Source organism: Micropterus salmoides, unplaced genomic scaffold, assembly GCF_014851395.1.
Source record: "Micropterus salmoides isolate LMB-PRFRI ecotype aquatic unplaced genomic scaffold, ASM1485139v1 Ms_hic_scaffold_3, whole genome shotgun sequence".
In the NCBI taxonomy this organism is placed as follows: Eukaryota; Metazoa; Chordata; class Actinopteri; order Centrarchiformes; family Centrarchidae; genus Micropterus; species Micropterus salmoides.
The window spans coordinates 1,491,439-1,515,924 of NW_024042261.1; the positions used below are offsets into that span (position 1 = coordinate 1,491,439).

A 24,486-nucleotide genomic window follows, 5' to 3' on the forward strand; every position below is an offset into this window, starting at 1 on the left:
GGAGTGTATGTCTATGGTTGTGGTCTTTCAATTTAACTCTGTTTTCTTGTCTTGTTTGCTGTCTTAAAGCTACTGCCATTTTTAATCTGATTTCTCTCAGTTTACCGGCATGGTGAACTGATTGTGTTTCAGAAAGCCCCTTTGCATGGTACCAGCTCGACAAGCCTCGACCCTACTCGCCTTTTGTTGGTTGTGACGTGAAAACAGGCAGAGTACCGATCGGTCAGAGAGAATCGTCACTATTCACTGTATCATCATCGCGTGCGCCAGACAGAGGCCAGCAGCAGAAAGTTGTTTTTTCTTTTTTTTTTTTTTTTTTTTTTTTACAGTTTTTGTATGGAATTTCATCACTAAATCCACTTCTGAGAAGTTTTGAGGTGAGAAATCAGCTGTGTAGATTTCCAATATTGACAGTTTTACCAGAAGTGATGGCGGAACAAAAATGTGCTTGAATATTTCAGTAGTTGAGGAGCTCTGCAAGTGGCTGCGGGGGAAGCCTGTGTCAACCTGCGGGAGGAGCTGGCGAGCCGGCCAGCCGCCCGTTCACAGAGCCCTCTGCTCCCGCCGTCACACAGACCGCTGCAGCAACAACGGCAGAGGAAAACACAGCTGGAAGGTTTTCATACCGCTTATCTGTCTTTACATTCTGAGGAATGTTGAAACGTTTTAAAAAAGAGAAAGCTGTGTGGATCGCTGGTGTGTGTGTCGCATTGAGTATTACGTCACTGCAATTGTGTGGTGTTGCTTTGACGACCAGCTACATTGAGGGGTACTATCTGCAGAGTCGAGGCGAGTTTAGCTGGTACTGGTAATAAGGAACTTTCCCCAAAATGTCAGATTCAGTGTCTGTTACAAGGCTGCAGACAAACATGCAAATGTATGTTAAAGCAGATAAACACTGTTAGAATTGACTTTTGAATAAAACATTTTAGGAATACCAACTTTAGGTGCCACATCATTTCACTACACATTTTCAACACATGCAGAGACAAAGAAAAACATATTTCCTGTGGCGTGGCCATTGTTTAGACCCCAAATCCTACATTTTATTTTAAATTGTCAAAATGAAAAATTCACAGTAGAATCTCAACAGAGATTCCTGCAAGAGATGATGAATTTTAAGAAAGCAACCAACATTTCTGCCATAAAACTCAAAAAACACTTGATTGAATTATTCTTGTACAATAGAGTACTTCAACTCAGACAAAAAAAAAGAAATACTTGAGTCACACCAAACAGATCACAATACTTTCCAAACTTTAAATACATTAAGAATACCAGAGATCATAGCTTAAATAAATTCTACAAAAATATCTGTTATACATGTAACATATTTACATTGACTTTAGCTTCTAGCGTAGTTTGTGTGTCCGTGTTATCCAAAACAGACCTTATTATTCATGATTCCATCAAACGGCTTCAGTGAGGAAAAGAGGTGCTTTCAGAAGTGAATTCTATCAGTGCTCTCACGCCAAACTCAAATGTAGTATAGTGTATACATGGGAGAAAGAACTGGATTTACAGTTGATCACTGCAGAATGCTTTCACTGTTCAACTGCTAGTCTCAAATTATCCACGTAAGTTCAAAAATCATTTCAGCTGTATGTTATATTCTTGCCTACTTAAACACACTCCCTGATTGTGAATAACAGCACCCTGTAAGCAGCTCCAAACCTCAAAATGTCCTTTCAGCTTACTATTGCTATTGTAAAATTCTATTCCGTTCTAACACATCAGCAGTGAGCATGGAGGCCATTATGTAGCCTACTAATAAGGCTAAAGTGTCATTTAATTCTACTCCAAACAGGTTGCACCCCACACATTTTAAAACTGACCTTTGAGCTGAACTGACACCAGGTCGACTGTTGTTTCTGACATTCAGTGTGTGTGTGTGTGGCGGTCTGACTGGCACATCAGATGGATTTCTAACAGGTTGAAAATGGTGTGTTGCAGTGTACTGTAATGAGCTTGCTTTAATATCATTGGAGTAGTACATCTAATGTTGTGTCTGCTGCAGTTCGGAGTCAGTCCTGCAACAAAAACAAATCTGACTGTCCATCGCACAGCCGTCTATAGCTCCACATTTTGCTTCCTCTTCCTGCTTTCTGTTCAAAGCAGAACTGAGCACAAACGTTAACACTACTTTTCTCTTCCTACATAGCTACCTCTGTAAGAAGATGATGTCCCATTGCTTATCTCACCTGCCAAGCTCTGACTGGTTTCACTTGAAATAACTGGTCAATGAGCACAACAAGAGTGGTGTTTGCTTAATATGCCACTGAACAATTTGGACATGTGGGTGATGATTTGGAACTAGGCTTTTTTGTGATTTTATCCTCACTCTTGGGTGATAAAATGAAACCAGGGAGTGTACCTTGTAGATGTTTTTTAAGGGATCATTATCCAATAAGCTTAACACTTTACCGATTTTGAGTCGGAAAGAAAATTATTACTGCAGCAATTTAGGTTTAGCTTTCTATAACTTACAAAAAAGATGGAGGGTGGGGAGATTAAAATGGACTAACTGGCAAGTATGCACATGATGACAACAGGACCCAGTAAGGATAACATCATGCATATTTTTACAGTAACATAAATGATAATAACTGTAACAATGCTATCTGTTGTAAAATGAGGTTCTCTTTTCATACAAACACCATCGCCGTTGCTCAAGTGAGGCAGATCCATTTCCAACTGTAAAAAGGCAGAACTGGAGAACAGGAGCAGAAAATGCATCGAACTAGACGGACAAACTGGACTAACTGTCCCTTCAGCGTGTACAGAACAGACCTGTGAACCTTTCTTCCAGACGAGGATCATAGTGATTGCATAGTCTTTATAAACAATAGCAGAGAGTTCACAGTAAAAACCTCTCCTTTTCTACTGTCGTCGTCTTCACACGTTGTCAAACTTGTGTTTTAAATAGTCTTTCATAACCTTTGCGATTGGTAGCTCCTCCAAGAATTTCAAACTTTGAAGGCCAATGCAGTGACGGATTTTTATTCGACACAGGTCCTGTAGAGTCCGAGGCTGTTCTGAAAGAGGACAGAAACAGATGTTACACAGTGCAATCCCACCTGAGAGCCTCACAGATGCACCGGTAGGGCTGGGTATTGACAAGACCTCATGATATGATACTATACGTATCACGAAAGAAGAGTCATGATACAAGGGTCACTATAGGATTGTATCACAATATATTGCGATGTGATACACATTGCAATACACTCAAAAAACTCTAATTTACTGAAATTTTTAAGACAGCTGAAAATACAACTTGCTGTGTACCACCTAAGTCTATTATATCACATTATTATCTATTAACTGTTTAGTGACAGTTAGGGTTGGGCTGGTAGACGATGCCATCGTCCATTGGCTGACAGACATAACATTGAGCAGGCATTGTGACCTCCCACCCCCTGGCAAAAAAAGATCCAAATTTTTCAAATTATACCATCGCGAACATTATAGGCCTAGTTTGTTAAGATTATATTATTGTAATTGCAATATAATATTAACAGGTTAATGGGGATTCCCATCAGATGTTAGCATTGAACTAACAGCCAAAGTGCTATTAAAAAAATGTATGTATCGAAATGAAGGTCTGGAAAATAATTTTGCTCAGCCGTATGAACCAGTGAGTCAATTTATCAGCAGATATTTTTTTATTGCACATAAGTTGGTACTGGTTTTTATGTGTGCCAGTTAGTAACTAGACATACTTGAGAGCACTGTAACGCACTGATCAAACCTGCCTGAAATCGTAAAAGTCAAGTTGACCTCAAACTCAGCAGCAGATAATCGTGTACAACCATGTACATCGTCATCATGGCAAGGCGCTTATTTGTGTGCGATACATGACTTCAATGATAATAAACCATGCCTCCTCATCTGACCGTCATGCATTAGCAGATTGGCCAAAACGGGACATTTCCCAGTGGCCTATGGGCCGTTAATTGTCAACTTGACCAACTTGATAATATAACAAGCTTTTTTAGGCTAATCCAGCAAGCAGGACAATCGGTGCATCCACGTGTCCGCGTTCTCTCTCTCTGTTACTCTGCTGGTTTTAAGAGCTTCCACGCAGTTGGCCACATGTTTTAGCGTTTGTGTGTGTGTATAAAGCCTTTTCAGACAGGGTGCACCCCTCCTCATGCTCCTCTTTCGGATCCGTAGGTTGTCACTGCGCTCCTCCTGTGAACAAACAGGCAAACAAGAGCTCCGCTAGGAAACACTGCTCTATTGGTAGTAACCATGGCAACGGCTTCTGTACACTACTGAATCTGTGCAACTGTATTTTCTTTATTGCCTAGGCCTACAGAAAACATTAAATAGCCTATAGGCTGGCTATCTAGCAGAAATGATAGAATGATAGAAGATAGATGTGTTTATATTTGTGCTGTTTACTTTATGGACACCAGTGACTGAACTCTAATAAATATTTTTTTTGTAGGCTATAGGAGTTCTTTATGGACTTTTGCATTAGGCTATAGGCCTACATACCTTTATTGTTGTAGGTTATGTTCAAGTTCAGTGAACATGGGTGTGTGTGATGTTTTTTGGTATGACTGATGCTTTTGCCCATATAAAAGATAAAATTTTAACTCTGTATATCTCATTCTATTTTTTAAAAGTAAAGCCTAGGCTTATTTTTTGTGTGTAGCCTTGTACATTTGTATGTACTATGATTGGTGTAGCTAGCCTAGGCTATTTCTCTGGAGTTTTGAGGGTGCACCCATAGCCTTAGCATACCTTGTGTTTACATCTATAGGCTACTTTAATGATCATTCCCAAATGTCTGAAGATGAAAATAGTGTCAAAGACTATACCTGGTTTGGTACCCGTCATCTCAACATATAGGGTTAGTCCACAAAAATTATCGGTCTGGAGGTTTGCGTGCACAGGGTGGCCTGGGATGAAGTCAAATTCCCGGCCTGTTTGTGCCAGTCCTATCAGCCCTATCATTTTGTCAGATGTATGATACAGATATATGTTTAGACTGCTTCCCTCAATCTTTACCTACTAACTTCAAAAATTTCTTCATCTAAACCATAAACCTGACCCATCCCAACTAGGCTGCTTAAATAAGTTTTACCCTTAGTCAGCACTTCTTTACTAGATATGATCAATGTGTCTTTATCAACAGGCTATGTACCACAGTACTTTAAAGTAGCTCAGGGCTCTACAATAATGGTGGCCCGATGGCCCGGGTCAGTAAAACGTAACTGATCAACTCACTGGTCCGAAACATCAGTATTTTCAAAAAAACAAACAAACAATGAAACTCAACATCCTGCAGTTGTTTTGCAGCTCTTAGCGCGCACCGATGTCCAATCCAGAGTTGTAGAGAGGTTTCAAATGTTACTTCTCTAATCTCAATCATGCCGCGACCTCTGTGTTGAAAGTGAAGCTGCATTCTCTCTAACAGCCAGCAGGGGGCGAGTTCCATTAGAAATAATGATAAAATGTTGCTACTTCTCAGCTGATTTATTACCTCAGTAAGCACTTTTAAATGAGTTTATGGTCTCAGTCGCTAGTTTCAAGTCTTCTTCAACACAGCATGATGTTCATTTAGTATATTATGGTCCTATTTAGGGGCGGTGGTGAAAATTACTAACGACCTCCTAATTGAATCAGACAAAGGACTTGTCTCTGTACTGGTTTTATTATGTCTTAGCACTGTTTTTGATACCATTGACAATCGAGCTGTCTCAGCCCCGAGACTGTGGATGAATTGCCTCTTCATGTCAGACTGGCACCAAGCCTTCCGGTTTTTAAATCGTGACTTAAAACACATTTTTATTCCTTGGCTTTTAATCTGGCATGAGATCTGTATGTTGTATTTGTCTGGTGTTGTATTTTGTCTATTGTTTCATGTCAATGTAGAGCACTTTGGTCAACCTGGTTGTTTTAAATGTGCTTTAGAAATAAAGTCTGATTGATTGATTGATTGACCATCAGATCCTATTACAGAGATTGGAACATTTAATTGGCATTAAAGGAACCGCTCTAATGCGGCATTCAGACCAAACACGAATTTTCTCCTCGCCACACTTTCCTCGCGCGAGTACATTTGCTGTTCACACACAACGCGAGAAGGCGATTTTAAGGAAATGGTCTCTACGTGTCTTTGCATTGACTTTGTATGTAAACTCACTGCACCAAACGCTCGCTTCGCTTTTGCTCTGAAAGCACCATAAACTGGTTTAAGTCCTATTTATCAGATCAATTTAATTTTGTACATGTTAACGATTAATCTTCCATGCACGCCAAAGTCAGTCATGGAGTTCCACAAGGATCTGTGCTGGGACCAATCCTGTTCACTTTATATATGCTTCCTTTAGGCAATATTATCAGGAAACACTCCATTAACTTTCATTGTTATGCAGATGATACTCAATTATATCTAGCCAGATGAAACTCATGAGTTGGCTAAAATTAAAATGTGCCTTCAGGAAATCTGGATGACCTGTAATTTTCTAATATTAAACTCAGGTAAAATTTAAGTTTGTTGTTTAAGTTGTTCTAGGGCCCAGGCACCTCCATGACACATTATGTAAAGATATAGTTTCGTTGGATGGCATCGCCCTGGCCTCAAGCACCACTGTGAAGAATCTTGGAGTTGTCAGGACATGTTGTTTAAGTCTCACATTAATCAAATTTCATGGACCTCTTTTTTTCACCTACGTAATATTGCAGAAATCTGGAACATCCTGTCTAAAAATTATGCAGAAAAACTAGTCCATGCATTTTTTCCTTCTAGGCTGGATTACTGCAATTCCTTATCATCAGGCTGTCCGAAAAAGTCCATTAAGTCTCTTCAGCTGATTCAGAATGCTGCAGCACGTGTCCTGACAGGAACCAGGAAAAGGGCCTCCAGCACCACTGTGAGGAATCTTGGAGTTATCTTTGATCAGGACATGTCGTTTAAGTCTCACATTAAGCAAATTTCAAGGACCGCCTTTTTTCACCTACGTAATATTGCGAAAATCAGGAACATCTTGTCTAAAAATGATGCAGAAAAACTAGTCCATGCATTTGTTACTTTTCACCGACTGCCACCTTAACACTCCACTGCAGCACATCCATTATGACACTTAAATGTTCCTCTTTCAGCTGTGTGGTTTCCGACAGCCTGCCAAAGGCATCAATCAGTGCCCTGAATCACTCAGTATCCACTCTGCTATCAGCTGTATGTAAACCACTGGGAAGAAGCTCCTTGATTCCAGGAAGTGATGGGCGTTGGAGTTATCAGTCTGATTTGGGTAAATAACTCCTCTGCCACGGACATTTCTCTTCCTCCACCACAGAACCACCCACATGAAATGTGAGGCCAGTTTACTGTCTCCACTGTCTCAACTGACTCCATGACGCTTAATAGAAATGTCAATCCAAAGCCCTGAACCATGGCAGTGCAGCTAAGTGGGAAATATGACTGACTGAGGAACTGATAAGAAACAGCAAATTGTCAGAAAATACAGCGCATATTTTGATAGGCGTGTAAGGAGTGTTTATTGCTTTATGACATGAAATAAAATAAAAACTCCAAGCACCTAGCTGTCCTATTGTCATGGATTCTTGCTTTGGTTTCCAAACATTTGGGCACTGCTCATGAGATAATACTAAATGCAAATACAGGGAAAACATTGAAAAGATGAAACAAGATTATAGCTTTGTGGTCTGTGTACAAACTTTAATCTCAATTTCAAATTCTCAAATGTCAGTTTGTAAAAGTGACGCCTCATAAGGCTTAAGGCCAATTTCTACTTCTGCGTCAAGTCTACGCCTTAGCCTGCATGCACATTTATATTTGTGAGTTGGTGTCTTGGTGAGGTTTCAGTGTTCCACTGTGTTGTTTCTTCTTTTTCGTTGGAATAGTCCCCTACAAACAATGGCGACTGAAACTGAGCAGATCATGTTGGAGTTGGAGCTGATCGATGTCGAACAGCAGTAACTTTGTGTGAAATTACTAAAATGCAGAAATGAGAGAAGGCGTGAAAAAAAGAATGGTTGCTCCACATAAAGATGTCCTAGGCTATAAGAAATTTACCATGAATCTGAGCTGCAACACGGTCGCCAAGACCATACAGCGGTTCAACAGGAAAGGTTCCCCTCAGAACAGGCCTCGCCATGGTCAACCAAAGAAGTTGAGTGTACATGCTCAGTGTCATATCCAGAGGTTGTCTTTGGGAAATCTATGTATGAGTGCTGCCAGCATTGTTGCAGAGGTTGAAGGGATGGGGGGTAGGGATGCACCGAATGTTTGGCGACCGAAGTTAATCGGCCAAAGAGCAAAAAAAGCACTTTCGGTGTTCGGCCTAATAAGTCAAAACACCGAAGACATTTTACCCAACAATTACGTTGACATGTCAGCAGTGTGGATACATTTTAAACAGTTTGCTGAAGAAAAGCAGACTAAGGACATAGATTACTGGATTACAAGCTGTACACTTTACTACTTTACATTGTAGCAAAAGTGTAATTTCTTCAGTGTTGTCACATATTAGATATAAGAAGATATAATCAAATATTTACAAAAATATGAGGGGTGAACTCACTTTTGTGAGATAATGTACATGACCTTTTAGAAGCCACAGAATAAAGGTACTTTATTGTCACATACACCTATAGCGAAACACATACGCTGCATTTAGCTGGTTTAAGTCCTATTTATCAGATCGATTTCAGTTTGTACATGTTAACGATGAGTCCTCCATGCATGCCAAAGTTAGTCATGGAGTTCCTAAAGGATCTGTCCTCGGACCAATCCTCTTCACTTTATATATGCTTCTTAGGCAATATTATCAGGAAATATTCCATAAGCTTTCATTGTTATGCAGATGATACTCAGTTATATCTATCGATCAAGCCAGATGAAACTCATCAGTTCGCTAAACTTCTAATGTGCCTTCAGGATGTTAAAACCTGGATGACCTGTAATTTTCTAATGTTAAACTCAGATAAAACTGAAGTTATTGTTCTGGGGCCTAAGCACCTCCGTTGACGCATTATCTAAAGATATAGTTTCCCTTGATGGCATCGCCCTGGCCTCCAGCACCACTGTGAGGAATCTTGGAGTTATCTTTGATCAGGACATGTCGTTTAAGTCTCACATTAAGCAAATTTCAAGGACCGCCTTTTTTCACCTACGTAATATTGCGAAAATCAGGAACATCTTGTCTAAAAATGATGCAGAAAAACTAGTCCATGCATTTGTTACTTCTAGGCTGGATTACTGCAATTCCTTATTATCAGGCTGCTCGAAAAAGTCTGTTAAGACTCTTCAGCTGATCCAGAATGCTGCAGCACGTGTCCTGACAGGAACCAGGAAAAGAGATCACATTTCTCCTGTTTTAGCTTCTTTGCATTGGCTTCCAGTAAAATCCAGAATAGAATTTAAAATCATTCTTCTTACCTACAAAGCTCTTAATGGTCAGGCACCATCTTATCTTAAAGAGCTCATAGGACCTTACTACCCCACCCGAGCACTGCGCTCCCAGAATGCAGGGTTACTTGTGGTTCCTAGAGTCTCCAAAAGTAGACTTGGAGCCAGAGCGTTCAGCTATCAAGCTCCTCTCCTGTGGAACCAGGTTCCAGTTTGGGTTCAGGAGGCAGACACCATCTTTACATTTAAGAGTAGGCTTAAGACTTTCCTCTATGATAAATATATAGTTAGGGCTGGCTCAGGTGAGTCCTGAACCATCCCTTAGTTATGCTGCTATAGGCCTAGACTGCCGGGGGATTTCCTACGATGCACTGAGCTCCTCTCTCCTCTACTTTCTCTCCCTCTGTATGCAACCTCATCCCATTATTGCATGTTACTAACACAACTTCTCCCCTTTCTGGTAGTCTTGTGTTTTCTCGTCCCTCTCCTCTCTCCTCCTATCACTTCCTGCAGGTGTTTCTGGCTCTGGAGCTGTGGAGTCTGGATCTGTGGCTGCGGGTCACCTGCTGCCCCCGTGTTCCTGCTCGACACCCTCTGCTACAACAACTGTTGTTACTAGTCCTATTGTTATTATTACGACTGTTACCATTAACACTACTATAAATATCTGTACCATTTTTCATTTAGTCTATAGCAACATTACCTTTACTGTCTGTACCTCTGTGTGTATATTGTGTAGGCTGCCTCCCTCCCCTCTCTCTCTCCTTACATCCCTCTCTCTCTGTTCCTCTCCTGCTCTCTCTCTGTTCCTCTCCTGCTCTCTCTCTCTCTCTGTTCCTCTCCTGCTCTCTCTCTCTCTCTCTCTCTCTAACCGGTGGAGGCAGATGGCCGCCCACCCTGAACCATGGTTCTGCTCGAGGTTTCTGCCTCTTAAAGGAAGTTTTTCCTTGCCTCTGTTGCCTAGTGCTTGCTCTTGGTGGGAACTGTTGGGCTTCTGTAAATAACATCACAGAGTACGGTCTAGACCTGCTCTTTTATGAAAAGCACTGTGAGATAACTGTTGTTGTGATTTGGCGCTATATAAATAAAAGTGAATTGAATTTAATCCATCCCTCAAGGGAGCAGTGGGCAGCCACTGTATGCCTGGGGACCAACTCCAGGACAAAAAAAAAAGTGGCACTGGTCAATGACAGTGACTGGAGATCCCCAACACGCAGAAGAACATGCAAACTCTTGAACCCGGGACCTTCCTGCTGCGAGGCCACGGTGCCATCCACTGGGCCACCGAAAAATGAATTACGTAACCAATACTCATTAACGCTATCCAAGTACTGTGCTGGAGTAATGACATGTTACTCAGCAAGTGCAAAAACAGGCTGCCGGACTTATCAATGCACTTTCAACAGGCGGAAGTAGACTTTTCTTTTAATGATTCATGGATTTTCAAGATCACAAATCTAGACTCAGGTGTGAACAATGATCGAGATATCATACATGTGACATTTTCTCTTGGTGGAGTATGTCTGAGTTTTTGGGTTTGCTTTAAGTTGGAACCTTTGTATGAGGACATGTGCCTGTTGCAGTATCTGACATGAGAAAAACCTGTGGGGAGCGACGCTGACTTCTGCAGCAGTTGAAAAGAGCTGGGAGCCTTTCACGGCGTATGAGTTAATCCAGGAGGTAGAGGTGTAATCAATAACCCAGCAGATATGTGATCTGGCTGAGGGTTTGGAGTCTGTGAAAGGGGTTGTCTGAATCAGTGCACAGCTCTTTGATATCTTTGATATCAAAGTTCAGGGGGTAGTTCAGGAATGTGGCCATTGTTCCTTCTAAATCATATTGCTTCAGGTACATGTTCTCCTGTTCCTCCATCCTGGGATTGTTCTGTCACTTAACACTGATCATTATAACCTTGTGTTGGCAAGCAGCCCATTTTCCTTCTCTCAGCTTACAATAAAAAGCTCTATCACTTTTTGTACTGAACTTGGAATCCCTTTCTATACTCCACCTAATTTCACAGGTTCCTTTTCATGGTTAAAAGAACATTCACTTTTTCCTGTGCCACGCTGTCATAGCAAACAAGCATGCACCATATGCTAGTCTCCACTCTTAAAAATAAGGGCCAACCCCCTATAAGTCGACTAAACTGTTGTCCATGAGAAGAGTTGTGTCACGTGTCATGTTAATTTGCGTTGAAATAAACCATTACAATGTTCCGTCCCCTTGCCGTTTTTTCTGACACATCCAGAAACATTACCCCTCGTCATTAACAGGCGGGTCATTAAGGTTCATTACTATTGCTGTAGCACAGTGTCAATGCTACTTAGGACATTCTGGGTGTTTCTCAAAACCAAGAATGCAAAGAACAGGTTTGTTTTCTTGGGCAGAACGTTGCTATTCATTCTTGGAAGAATGAACTTGCAATGTCATGAGCACACAGAACGCTGCTGACAGGTTGAGATGATGCGTTCTTGCTGGTATTGTGCTATACCCTAAGCACAGAGGCTGCCTGCAGTACTCCAATATAACAGCCAGGCTTTATCACCCAAAACAAAAAGCTAGGAATTGGGTTTATTGCCAAGTAGGTTGCCACGGTCTATTGCTGCATAAATAACATTTATATAAAATAAAAGCAAGTACTGTACCCGCAACTTTACTGTACACTAACAATGTAATGTCTAATAATAACAATAATACTACCAAGATGGCGCCGCTCAGGGCAGCTGTGGTATCGTGTCATCAGTGGAATTATTGAACATTCTGGTCAAGGCTTCACTCTCTGCTGTTCATGCGGTGAGATGCCGGAGGGGGAGAAGGTCCGGTACGCTGGTGCGACTACACTGAAGAGGACTCCGCACGCCGCTACTGGGAATATTTCTCTCCAACGTGCGCTCACTGTGCAACAAACTGGATGAACTTCGTCTACTGGTGGGGAAAAACTGAGACTTTTATTCATCTTCTGTTCTGTGCCTCACGGAGATGTGGCTGTGTGGATCAATACCGGACTCCGCGCTGCAGCTGGCTTCCAACTCTACGGAGCGGACGGCAACACGAAACTCTCCGGCAAAACAAAAAGGTAGGGGTATCTGGTTTTACATTAACAGTGGATGGTGTAACAATGTGTCAGTAATTCAGCAACTGTTCTCATGACCTGGAATATTTACCGATACACTGTAAACCATTCTACTCTCCCCGAGAGTTTGCTAGCTACTTTCTGTCTAAGCGCACGCTGGTCGACCAGATACTGTGGGTAGAGCGGACATTCCCGGACTCCTTAGTTATTTTTCTTGGTGACTTTAACAAAGGAAACCTCAGCCAAGAACTCCCCAAATACAGACAGTTTATGAAGTGTCCAACCAGAGAGGGGAACACTTTGGATCACTGCTACACCACAGTTAGCAGTGCCTATCACGGCGTCACTGCGCTCCACTGGGACACTCTGATCACACCATGGTTCACTTGATTTCTGCTTACAGGAAAAAACTAAAACTTTGTAAACCTCGAGTGAGGACAGGAAATGGACCAGTGAAGCTGTTGAGGACCTCCAGGTGTGTTTGGACTGCACTGACTGGGATGTTTTCAGGACTGCTACCAACAATCTGGATGAGTTTACAGAGGCTGTGACGTCCTACATCAGCTTCTGAGAGGACAGCTGCATATCAACGCGCACCAGGGTGAGTTATAACAATGACAAACCCTGGTTCACAGCTAAGCTCAGACAGCTGAGGTTGGAAAAGGAAGAGGCGTTTAGGAGTGGAGACCAGGCCAGGTGGTTTAAGGAGTCAAAGTGGGCCTTTATGGAAGACAGAACGTAGGCTAGTCCTCACAAGACTTTCAGTCACTGAACATTTAATGTTTCGTCATGTTGTCGTCTCCTGTCTGTGTTGAGAAAATGTTGCCAGGTGTAAAACACTAACATAACATCAGGAGGCTTATAGACTTGCAGGACTATAGGACTATATTCATACACTGAGCCTAAGTGCTCAGTTGGAAACTAACATTCACACTCACTCGGGGTTCAGTATCTTGCCCAAGGACACTTCGACACGCAACCAGGGGGAGCCAGGGATTGAACCGCCGACCTTCCGATTATCGGCCAACCCGCTCTACCTCCTGAGCCACAGCCGCCCCCAATTAACTGCATTTCAGTTAACGCTGCACTCAATTTCTTTCTATCATTCTCTGCCAGGAAGAAGCCATTACTCCAAAAGAAACAAATGCAAATGCACACAGGCACAAAGACACATGTCCAAAGAGACATGTCCTGTGGTCTGATGAAACTAAAATCGAATTGTTTGGCCATAATAGCCCCTTTTCCACTGCACGGTACCAGCTTGACTCGGCTCGACTCGCCTTTGTTTGGTTTTCCATTGCAGAAAAGTTTTACCCGTACCTGCTTCCAGGTACTTTTTTTCAAATCACCTCCGTCGAGGTTCCAAGCAAGCTGAGGGATACTAAAATGTGACGTGAAAACACAGCAGACTGCCACTTGGTCAGAGAGAATCGTCACTATTCACTGTGTCATCATTGCGTGCGCCAGACAGAGGCCAGCAGCATAAAGTTTTATATTTTAAAGTTTTCGTATATAATTCCATCACTAAATCCACTTCTGAGAAGTTTTGAGGTGAGAAATCAGCTGTGTAGATTTCGAATATTGACAGTTTTACGAGAAGTGATGGCGGAACAAAAGTGTGCTTTAAAGTTTTGGGAGTTGAGGAGCTCAGAAACTGGCGGCGGGGGAAGCCTGCCAGCTTGTGAGGCCGGCCAGCCGCCCGCTCAGAGCCCTCTGCTCCCGCCGTCACACAGACCGCTGCAGCAACAACGGCAGAGGAAAACACAGCTGGAAGGTTTTCATACCGCTTATCTGTCTTTACATTCTGACAAATGTTGAAACGCTATAAAAAAGAGGAAACTGTGTGGATCGCTGGTGTGAGTGTTGCATTGAACATTACGTCGCTATGACGACCAGCTACATTGAGGGGTGCTATCTCTGGGTACTATCTTCAATTTCAATTTTCAATTTTATTTATATAGCGCCAAATCACAACAACAGTTATCTCACAGCGCTTTTCATAAAAGAGCAGGTCTAGACCGTACTCTGTGATGATATTTACAGAAGCCCAACAGTTCCCACCAAGAGCAGCACTAGGCGACAGAGGCAAGGAAAAACTTCCTTTTAAGAGGCAGAAACCTCGAGCAGAACCATGGCTCAGGGTGGGCGGCCATCTGCCTCGACCGGTATCTGCAATGGAAAACAGAGCACGGACAAACCGAGGCGAGTCGAGCTGGTACTGGTAATGGAAAAGCGGCTAATGATCATCGTTACGTTTGGAAGAAAAAGGGGGAAGCTTGCAAGCCTGAGAACACCATCCCAACTTTGAAATAGGGGGGTGGCAGCATCATGTTGTGGGGTTGTTTTGCTGCAGGAGGGACTGGTGCACTTCACAAAATAGATGGCATCATGAGGAAAGACCATTATGTGGAAATACTGAAGCAACATCTCAAGACATCAGCCAGGAAGTTAAAGCTTGGGTGCAAATGGGTCTTCCAAATGGACAATGATACTGCCAAGCTGGTTCCAAAATGGCTTAAGGATAAAGTCAATGTCTTGGCTATCACAAAGCCCTGATCTCAATCCTATTGAAAATGTATGGGCAGTGCTGAAAAGGCATGTGCGAGCAAGGCGGCCTACAAACTTGGCTCAGTTACACCAGTTCTGTCAGGAGGAATGGGCCAAATTCCTGCCAACTATTGTGAGAAGCTTGTGGAACGATATCAAAAACGTTTGACCCAAGTCATACAGTTTAAAGGCAATGGTACCAAATACGAATGAAATGTATGTAAACTTCTGACTTGACGAAAGTAATAAAAAAAAAAAGGGTCTAAAAAAAATCCTTCTCTCATTATTCTGGCATTTAGCAAATATAAATATAAAATAAAAACAGACAGTGAGGAAAAAAGCACATGTGTCTTTCTATATAGTGTATGTAAACTTCTGGTTTCAACTGTATATATATCATATTTGGGCTGATCTGAAGCAGTTGGTTACCTGAGCGATCTTACAGATCTTAAGAAAATATCCGAATATCTTTATCAAGGGTTTTTTTGAGGCAACGGCCAGGGGCCAACCTCCTCTCCCTCGCCCTGTACGCTCCAGTGCCCTGCTCCCCCTCCGTTCACTCTACTATGGGTTGTGTTGGTCGTTACCTGATCTTAAAAACCAGAGGATTCTCAGGAAAGCGTTCCTGTTCCAGTTGCTAGTCAGTTACAAACTGAACATTGAGCCAATATTATATAGCTGCAGCCTCCGGTACTACAGCGATATAATATTGTCCTGTTTTTCTAACTAAAAACCCGCTTACATTGATGTTCAAGCTCATCTTAATTACATTTAATCAGGCACCGCCATCCCCCAAGTGTATCTGCTGCAAGTTTATCAAGTATAAAACACAAAGCTACACAAATCGGACTCGTTAAATATCAAAATCAATATTTTTGGTTTTGGTTTTAAAACAGAAAAACTAAAAAGACGACTTGTTTTTTTGTTTTTTCCAATTCGGTTTTGGAAGGCAATAATAAACGAACGAATGTTTTGAAAAATGATTGTCATCATAATTGTTATTAATTCCTCAGATTTGTGAAGTGATCCACCGTTTGGCATAAAGTGTATGTCATGTTCTAATCATAAAGAAATTTTCTCTCAGGAGCAAAAATCAGCCTTTAAACTAGAAAGAAATAATAATTTGACATTTATCGTGATATTTATCGATATCAAATGGTATGAAAGATCTTTTCACACATTGCTAAAGTTGGTCTAACATGTTGCAGAATTGTATGCAGTATACGAATGCAGCCCTTCAGTATCTAGTCATGTCTTGAAGAGAAATTATATTCTGAAGAGAAAAATCATCATTATTCAGTTAATTCAGTCATTTAAGTATTAGTTCACAAGCAGAGGGGTGAAAACATGGATATACCAAAACTGTTAACTGTAACACTTCGTCATTGTATACACTGAACTTCAGATTAGTGACAGAGTCGGCCGGCCGACATCTGCCATTTTGAGATAATTAATCAGCCGATTCCTGAACTCACAAGGCTGAAGGCTGAAAAAACATGTCAGCGGACACATATATTCTCTTACTCTTCTGTTTCATTAATGAATAAAACACCACGTTACTGGCTGAGATAACATGTATGTTAGATTGTACTCTGCATGGAATAATGGAACTATATATGACTTTTCTTAGTTTGATTTACCCTGCTTACAAAATATCGTCAGCGGTCTTTTTAAGTGGGATACTTTCAGAATCTAGCCGTCTCTTGCTAGTTTCTCCAAGATTAACTACCGTAGGTCTGATGAAGGATTTATAGCAGAAGTAATTTAGCATGTAATAACACCAAACATTTGCTGGTTGTTGTTGGATAATATATTGTTATTAATTATTATTATTATGCATTTTGTAGACTTATGAATTAAAATATTCAATCGATTATTTCATAATGATGATCAAATGAGTTTTCGGGTGGCTATATGTAACTATAAGTAGTGTGTTGGTGAGACTCACTGGTGACCTCCTGCAGGAAGTCCAGACAGGGCCGGCTGATCCCAGACATGCTAACAGATACAGCTACGGGTGTCTGGCCCTCGTAGTTCCTCGTATTGGTATCAGCTCCGTACATGTAGAGCATCTGGGCGCACAACACATCGTCCCTGAGGGCTGACAGGTGCAGGGGGGTTTGGCCGTCTTCAAGACGTCCGAGATTAGTGTCCGCTCCCCTTTGCAGGAACATGCGGCAGTAGGAGTGATTGCCTTTGATGACAGCATATCGGAGCAGGAAGCCATTTTGAATGTCAATGTTGGCGCTGTGGTCCAGGAGGATCCGTACACAACTGGAGCGTTCACGGATGATGGCCAACTGTAGTGGTGTGGTCCCTTTGTCACTCAGCGGGTCCACCTCGGCCCTGAACTCGAGGAGGAGGCGCACAAATGAGTCTCGTCCGTAGTGGGCAGCCACGTGCAGTGGCGTCCAGCCATCGTTGCTTTTTGCATTTATAATGTCGCTGCGAAACTCAGATTCTAGCATCAACCGGGCGATGCGTGCTCTGCCGTGCATAGCAGCATAGTGAAGTGCTGTGAAGCCACCAATAAAGTCCTTCACTGTGGGGTCAGCTGCACAGAGGAGAGTGGAAATGAGAGGAAAGTCAAATACAACAGGAGTTTGTGGCTGTGGGTGAAATGATCTTTGATCAGCTGGATGGCTACAGTCCACCTAAACCTAATCTAACACAAGAACCTCTTTACCGGTTCACACTAACTGTCCTAATGTTTATTGCCCTCTAGCTGTTCTACTTCAGGTAAACTATTAAGACTTCAGGATTCTGACACGTACAGTGCATTGGAGTTTAGACACATCTAGACATTATGGCTAGGCAAAAGATTTCATCAATGTAAACCTTTGAACCTCTTTCAACTGTTCATATCAGTTTTAAATGTATTACACGATTTAAGAACAAAAGACAGAACAACAGTTTCACACACTAGTAACATTTTCCAGGACATTCATGTATCATTCCAAGATATCCAACCATGACAATTTTACTAGCTGATAATATGTCAGTGTTAGGATTGCAGTTTTTTGTGCTGCATCTGAGAGACCAAAGCTGGACTGCTGACTTTAAAAGTTGAATAATACCCAGAATGTAGGAAAGACGTGGAACATTTTGATATCTGAATGGAGTTTCTATCTGAAATTCTGAATTAGTAGGTAAGAGTTGTCCATTCATTTGAGTGCAGAAAATACCCCGGAAAACCTGGAATATTTTGTAAAGTATGAAAGGAATGAATGAGAAAAGCATTCTCCCCACCTCCCCATTAGTATTATTATATTATTTTGTATACTTGTACATTTTTGATCTCTTTACTTTATCTATATTTATATTTTTTATCTTTATATTCTAAAGCGAAAGTGAACCTGGCAATAAACTTCATTCTGATTCTGATTGAGCTGAACATTTTAAAAAAATAAATTTGTTCCCAATGTGGAAGGAGTTGAGTGCCAAAATAAAGCGGTGGAAAAATACAAATAATGACAAACATGGCTGCCTCATGACAGCTTAAGTCTGTCTTTAAGACAGACTAAAATTTAAGTTGTAAACAAGATGATGAATATTTTTAATTGTTGTTATATTTAATGTAACTTTAAATGCTTCTCACAGTATCATATGTATACAACTACATTTATAGATGATATAGTAGTATATTTTCTTCACATGTAAGGCATTTATAAGGAATATTTGTCTGCTGTATAAATATAATGACCATATTTCCTTGCCATATGAACCTGTGTGAGACATGTAATTTATATATATATATTTTGTACTTTAATGGCTTTTAACATGGAGGTGAATCAATGGAGTTCTCTTCCAGTAAAATAACGCCCTCTAGTGTTTGGACAAAAAAACCCATGTCCTGGCATAATGCTAACCATCAAATGATGCCAAATTCAGTGACAAGACAAAAAAAAAACAACTCACCTCCATGCTCTAAAAAGACTCTAACACATCTCTCTTTTCCTTTGGCAGCAGAGAAGTGAAGCAGTGTCCAGCCGTTGGCATCGCGGATTTTAGGCGAGTATCCCTGCTCCAGCATTCTCCTGACAGTGCAGACATCCCCTGCTGCCACTGCCGCTTGGATCTGTAGCTCCTCATGAAGCTCAGGGTTCCTTCTGCAGTGATGGTTCAGCATCCTGTCACATTTCGTAATGGAAATGTTCACCTGTACCTAACCTCTGTTAGGAAAAACCATTGAATACATTCTGTATGTCTTGGAAAACTGGATGGGTGTATGCAGTGTGTCTGAAGTGAAGTTTCAGACTCTACTGTCAAGGGTCAGTGACCTAATGGCTATGTTACAAAGATGTTCTACAATCCAAAAAAAACATGTTTCACATACGTCAGAGCTATTTCAACTTAAACTGAACACTGTCTAATACACACCTGGGAGAATGAAGCCACATAAAATAATTAACACCTGACAGATGCTGAAGTACTGATAAAAATCTGATAACATATTGGCCACCATTTTTTATATCCATGCATAACATAAACAACTGGTTTTAAAAAAGAACCCTTAAATTTGGTTCTTAAAGAATTGTGACTTTAGGTTGACGAGCCGATACAGGCATATTTTAATGGATCAGTAACAGCTGAAACAAACCTGAACAAACCACCAATGGACGATAAATACATACATAAAATGATACTCAAAGAAATTGGCTTTAGCTTTCAGTTTTCTCATTTTCCAGTGCAGCCAACAATATAATTTTTAAGCAATATGGAACAATATACAGTTTGTTTGATCATGTTCGCCTACGTTAATCGTATCATAAAAACTAGGGATGGAATAGTTTATGCGACTATCATCTTGTCTTAAAATATATTTTCCTTTTGTGTGTTCAGATTCAGTGTGTTCAGTGAGAAGGATCCATCTGCAGCCGCCGTGTGAGGGACCTTGAAGGAAGTTGTTGACTGTTCAAAGACGTGTCCTGGTCACCACATAGATTTACACATCAGGTTAAGATAGGGCTAACGTAGCAGCAGCAAAGTTGTGCTGATGCGTATGAATATAAAGTTCTAGGGTTGAAAAAATGTAGTTCCTAAGCACAGCACTACAACGGTGTGTGGAGATAGGTCTGGCTACACGGTACCAGCTAGAAGCCAGGCAAGTCTTCAAAGTCAAATATTTTCGAGTAGGGTTGGGCGATGTCTACAATGTCTTCAGTGACACATCGGGATGGACAATGGCAATGTGTGTAACACACGTCTGTCGGTGGGGGGTTAGCAGTAATCTTATAAAAGGTATGCGTTTCAGACATAGACTTCATTTGGTAAAAAACATGGTATTAAGTTATAAGATAAGGACACTGTGGATATTTTACAAGCACAGACCAAGTAAAGCAGCAGTGAACACAAAGAGTGCAGATGTTGGTTTTGGGTTTTTGATAGGCTACGTTATTAATAAGCCGGCATGGAGCTCACCTGCCATGATAATGGATCGCGGGTGGAAAACTCTTGGGGAAAAACGAGTTCTGTATCTTTTCCGCGACTTTATAATAAATCAAACTGCTTGAAACGGCCATTCCTAGTAAAGATACATTATATCCTTATAATGAACTCTATGATGTTCAAGTTATGTTAAAGACCTCCAATTCAGTGGTCTCTAGTGGCATTTGGGTAATTTGTACAGCACATATCAGTCGGGTTTTAGAATTTGGCACATATACTTTTCACGTTTGAATACAAACACAAAGAAAATGCCCTTTCAGGAAACACGTAATTTTGTTCCAGACAACACAGGTTTAACTTCTCTAATTTCATATCGTCTGATCATGGCTACTTGAGATCACCGATTGGCGATCTGATCACCAGGCGGTGTTACGTTGCAGCACGTCAATGAAATGCCAGCATGGAAGAAATAGACTTATTAGCTTTAGGAGAAACCACCAGAAACATCTGTAAAAGCAACGCATTCAATAGCAGCTATGTACAGCTTGCTAACCTCGACAAACCAGGGCTGTCGTGATTACCGCAAAATTGAGATACTGCCTACCACGGAGAATGGCAAGCACCGCAACAACCGCAATGTTCATATTTTCCACTTCAGGGTGTGTTAAATTAATAAATTAATGCTTTAAAAGTTCCACAACCGTAATGAGCTCTGTAACAGTCCAAGGACGGATCGCCATGGGCTGTTACGTGACCTGACTTCAAACTTGGAAACTGTAACCGTATTTTGTGTTGTTGTACTGTTGTTGTAGCTAATTTGGTTAGCATATTGCGTGGCTTATGTGGCTAGCAGGCTCGGCGATGTTGGATTAATGATGTGATATTGAGGGACAGTCGAGGGAAACCGTTAACGGTAAGCCTCATTTGAAGCTCACTAAATAACGCGTGTATAGTGTCGGATGCCTGCAGCTGTTTTTCATGTTGCTTTATGTGGAAATTTAGTTATAACGTTACTAAAGCGCAGTGGTTAGTTGTGGACACGGTATGTTAATTGACTTGATAGACATGCCCTGAAGGTAACGATATAGCTAACATTACGTGTGAAAACGACACGGTCAAACTACAAAAATGAGTTTGCTTGGCAATGTTGTTGACTAGCACCCAGCAGCTAGCTTGCTCCGACCATAAAGCTGTTGTTAGCGGCTCGCTGTAAAGTGAGGTGACAGACACAGACACTCTTACTAAGTTATGGCACCAAATTACTTCAATGATGAAAACTGTGATAATACCGCATAGTTTTGAGCCACAACAAATTACCGCGGGTGAAATTACTTCACTGCAACAGCCCTACGACAACCCAGCTGTATTCTAACGTTTACATAGCTATCGTTATTAGTTCGGCTCCTTATATGCTTGCTTAACTAATTTGAAGGTGGCTCTCCAACATTGACAGTGTTGTGTTAAGAAAATAGACTAACTTCTCAGAGTTAACTTCAATGCATTCGTTTTTCTATAACACACTGCTCCATTTCAATGTGAGTGTGTGTGTGTGTGTGTGAGAGAGCGCACGCGCAGAGGTACTGAGTGAATCAACGGCTCCACAATGATTTATGATTTTAAATCATTAAAATAAATCAGTGAACGGGAAACACTGCAGTGTGGTACAGATTCTAGAGACTGTTTTTATGTCATCTTAGTTCTAACAGTGAATAAGTTAAAATTGCCTTAATATTGGCGCATGAAAAACCAATAGCTGATCACACCTTCAATTGCCAATCGGAACAACCCTGACTTAAATGATAATTTCAGTTTTTTAAATCTGTATCTTCCCCCCCCCCCCCCCACATATTTTGAGATTGAAACAACAAATAGGTAAAAAAAAGTTTTGGAATCCATGCGATAGATGGCTTGCTCAAGGACAATTCTTGCTCTGAAATCTTGTGAGAGAATAGCTGCCCATCAAAATGGAGTCCACAAAAAGTGCTTCTTTCTTCCAGTGACTGTTATACCAGGTGTCTGACAACATCATGGAAAGTATCCCTACGACTGACTCCGGGTGACAGCCTTCGTTTTTAATAGGAAAGTCTCCTTAAGGAAAATTTTTGTTCTGTAATCTCGTGAGAGGCGAGTTGTTGTGGGAAACACCAGTGGAAACAAAGGAGAAGAGTTTGTTGTGTACGTAAAGGGGCAGCTAGTAAGACGTTGTTTTTAACAGTGCTCCAACACAACAAACTCCTCTCTCCAACTCTGACTCACGTTTCCACCAGCGTTTGCATCAGCAACTTGCCTCTCACGAGATTTCAGAGCAAGAATTGTCCTTGAGCAAGACTTTACCTACTTGTCATTTCAACACCAAAATATGTGAAAATAGCAATATTATTCTTTAAAATGTAAATATACTAATGACACAGAAACAGCCCTGGGAAGTTAATTCCTTTTGTTGAGAGAAATTACTAATTTTGTTCAAAAATTTTGAACTTCTCTTGTTGCCCACCCTAAATTAAAAGGGTGGCGTGATAAAAAACAAAGTATACCTTTTGACAAGCTGCAGAGAGGAGCTTCTCTTAGTCATATCGGAGCTGCACCTGGAAACATAGGATGGCTCTCTTCAATAGTTTTTCCTGCAACACACACACAAACAAACAAACAACACAGTCACTGATCAGATTATAATCTTTAATTGGTACATCTCATCCAATTAATATCACAGAACAGTATCTATTTGTAATGGGCAATACAAATAACAAGACTGTCAAATGGGAAGAATGTTGCAAATGCACATCTTACTAATAGAAATACCTCAGGTTTCAAATGAGCTAACGTCTTGTTAAAAAAAAATGACTAAGACGTGGCAACAAGGCAGAAAACTCTGCAGCAGTCCCGTTCGCCTAATTAAACACTCAGATTTATAGTTGGTTAGCTTAACCGGCTGATGAAACAACAATGGACAATAGAGTGGCTTTATTTGCTAACATAACTAACAATGTTAATCATGCACAAGTAAACAATAACGATAACTAACTAAACCAGAGGGAGCCAGATGAAGACCATACGTTTCACACGTTGAAGAAAATGTAACCAAACCGAGATTCTTAGACAAAACTTTGGTTTAGGGCTACATTTATCCCAGGACGTTAGCTAGCGCTGCTTAGCCAGCAAGCTAACAAGCTCACTAGCGATAGCTCGCTAGATTGCGTTGACTTTTTGGACTTGCATTGTTGGGTAACGTTACGCATAAACCCCAACACATTGGGTGCATCGATATTAAAGTTGGTTCTACATCTTTACTGACAAACACAACAGCGCTGCTGCTATAAAACAAAGACTTACTTACAGACACTGAGCCCGACGTTTAATTAAGCCAATCAGCTTCCAGACGGGACGAATTGGAGTTGTCAGAGCTGTGTATTTCTGACCCTTTCTACTCATAGCCAACACTTAACTACAATATTGTCTATTAAACTTCCCTAAATGTCAGTCTCAGCAGTGTTGGGCATCATTTCGCTGTTTAACAATCAGCTCTCTCTGTGAACATATCAGTGTGACCCCAGCAGCAAAAACAATTACACTTCCGCCTGAGTTCCACAATAAAAGCACAATTTCCTCAACTCTAAACGGACAACGGCAGATGTTCTCAAAGTCTGCCCCCGCCCCCACTTCATTGTTTCTGACCCAATGGTATCCCCGAACTTCCTATTTAACCAAATCACACACCCTTAGGATATTCTACGTTAAGGTGACCGTATTTTGGTTTTCAAAAAAAGGACAGTGGGGGCAGGAGGCAGACAGACACCCGCAGTAGGTGTCATTTACTTATTTATTCACTGTGGACGCTGGGGACATGTCCCCAGCACATTTTGAAATGGCTGATTTTGTCCCCATCACTTTTTTTAACAAATAAAAATGCTTTAAAAAAGATTTATTTGCACAATAAGAAAACATGCAATGGAATTTAAATATAGAAGAAACAAATGTGGATTGTCTAAAAAAAGTAACTTAAGCTAAAAAAAAAAACAAGCAACTGATTACTGCTTTATATTCTGTTATATTTTTATATTTATGAATTTGTCACCTGCCAGCTGAATTTTTTGTT

General features: G+C 41.1%; 1 protein-coding gene across 5 annotated transcripts; it reads right to left on the minus strand.

Annotated features, from left to right (window-relative positions):
• Positions 1–1,003: 1,003 nt before the first annotated feature.
• On the minus strand, positions 1,004–23,956 carry asb7 (ankyrin repeat and SOCS box containing 7). 5 transcript variants are annotated; one of them, XM_038693638.1, is made up of 5 exons: positions 23,728–23,956; positions 22,928–23,014; positions 18,924–19,114; positions 16,954–17,559; positions 1,004–3,035 (listed from the first exon to the last, which is right to left on the minus strand). In XM_038693638.1, the coding sequence occupies exons 2-5, from the start codon at positions 22,963–22,965 to the stop codon at positions 2,896–2,898; spliced, it is 975 nt and encodes a 324-aa protein (XP_038549566.1). In that variant the 5' UTR covers positions 22,966–23,014; positions 23,728–23,956; the 3' UTR covers positions 1,004–2,895. The 5 variants fall into 5 exon arrangements, with proteins under 5 accessions (XP_038549566.1, XP_038549568.1, XP_038549567.1 ...); XM_038693640.1 differs by having other exon boundaries at positions 18,924–19,177; XM_038693639.1 differs by having other exon boundaries at positions 23,724–23,956.
• Between the last annotated feature and the right edge of the window lie 530 nt (positions 23,957–24,486).

Coding starts and splice junctions, on each gene's coding strand:
- asb7 (XM_038693636.1), bottom strand. CDS start 22,965: ATGACTAAGAGAAGCTCCTCTCTGCAGCTTGTCAAAAG. Junction 19,136..22,927: donor TCTCTGCAGCTTGTCAAAAG/GTATACTTTGTT, acceptor GAAATGTGACAG/GATGCTGAACCATCACTGCA. Junction 3,036..16,953: donor CTTCCTGCAGGAGGTCACCA/GTGAGTCTCACC, acceptor GTCCTCTTTCAG/AACAGCCTCGGACTCTACAG.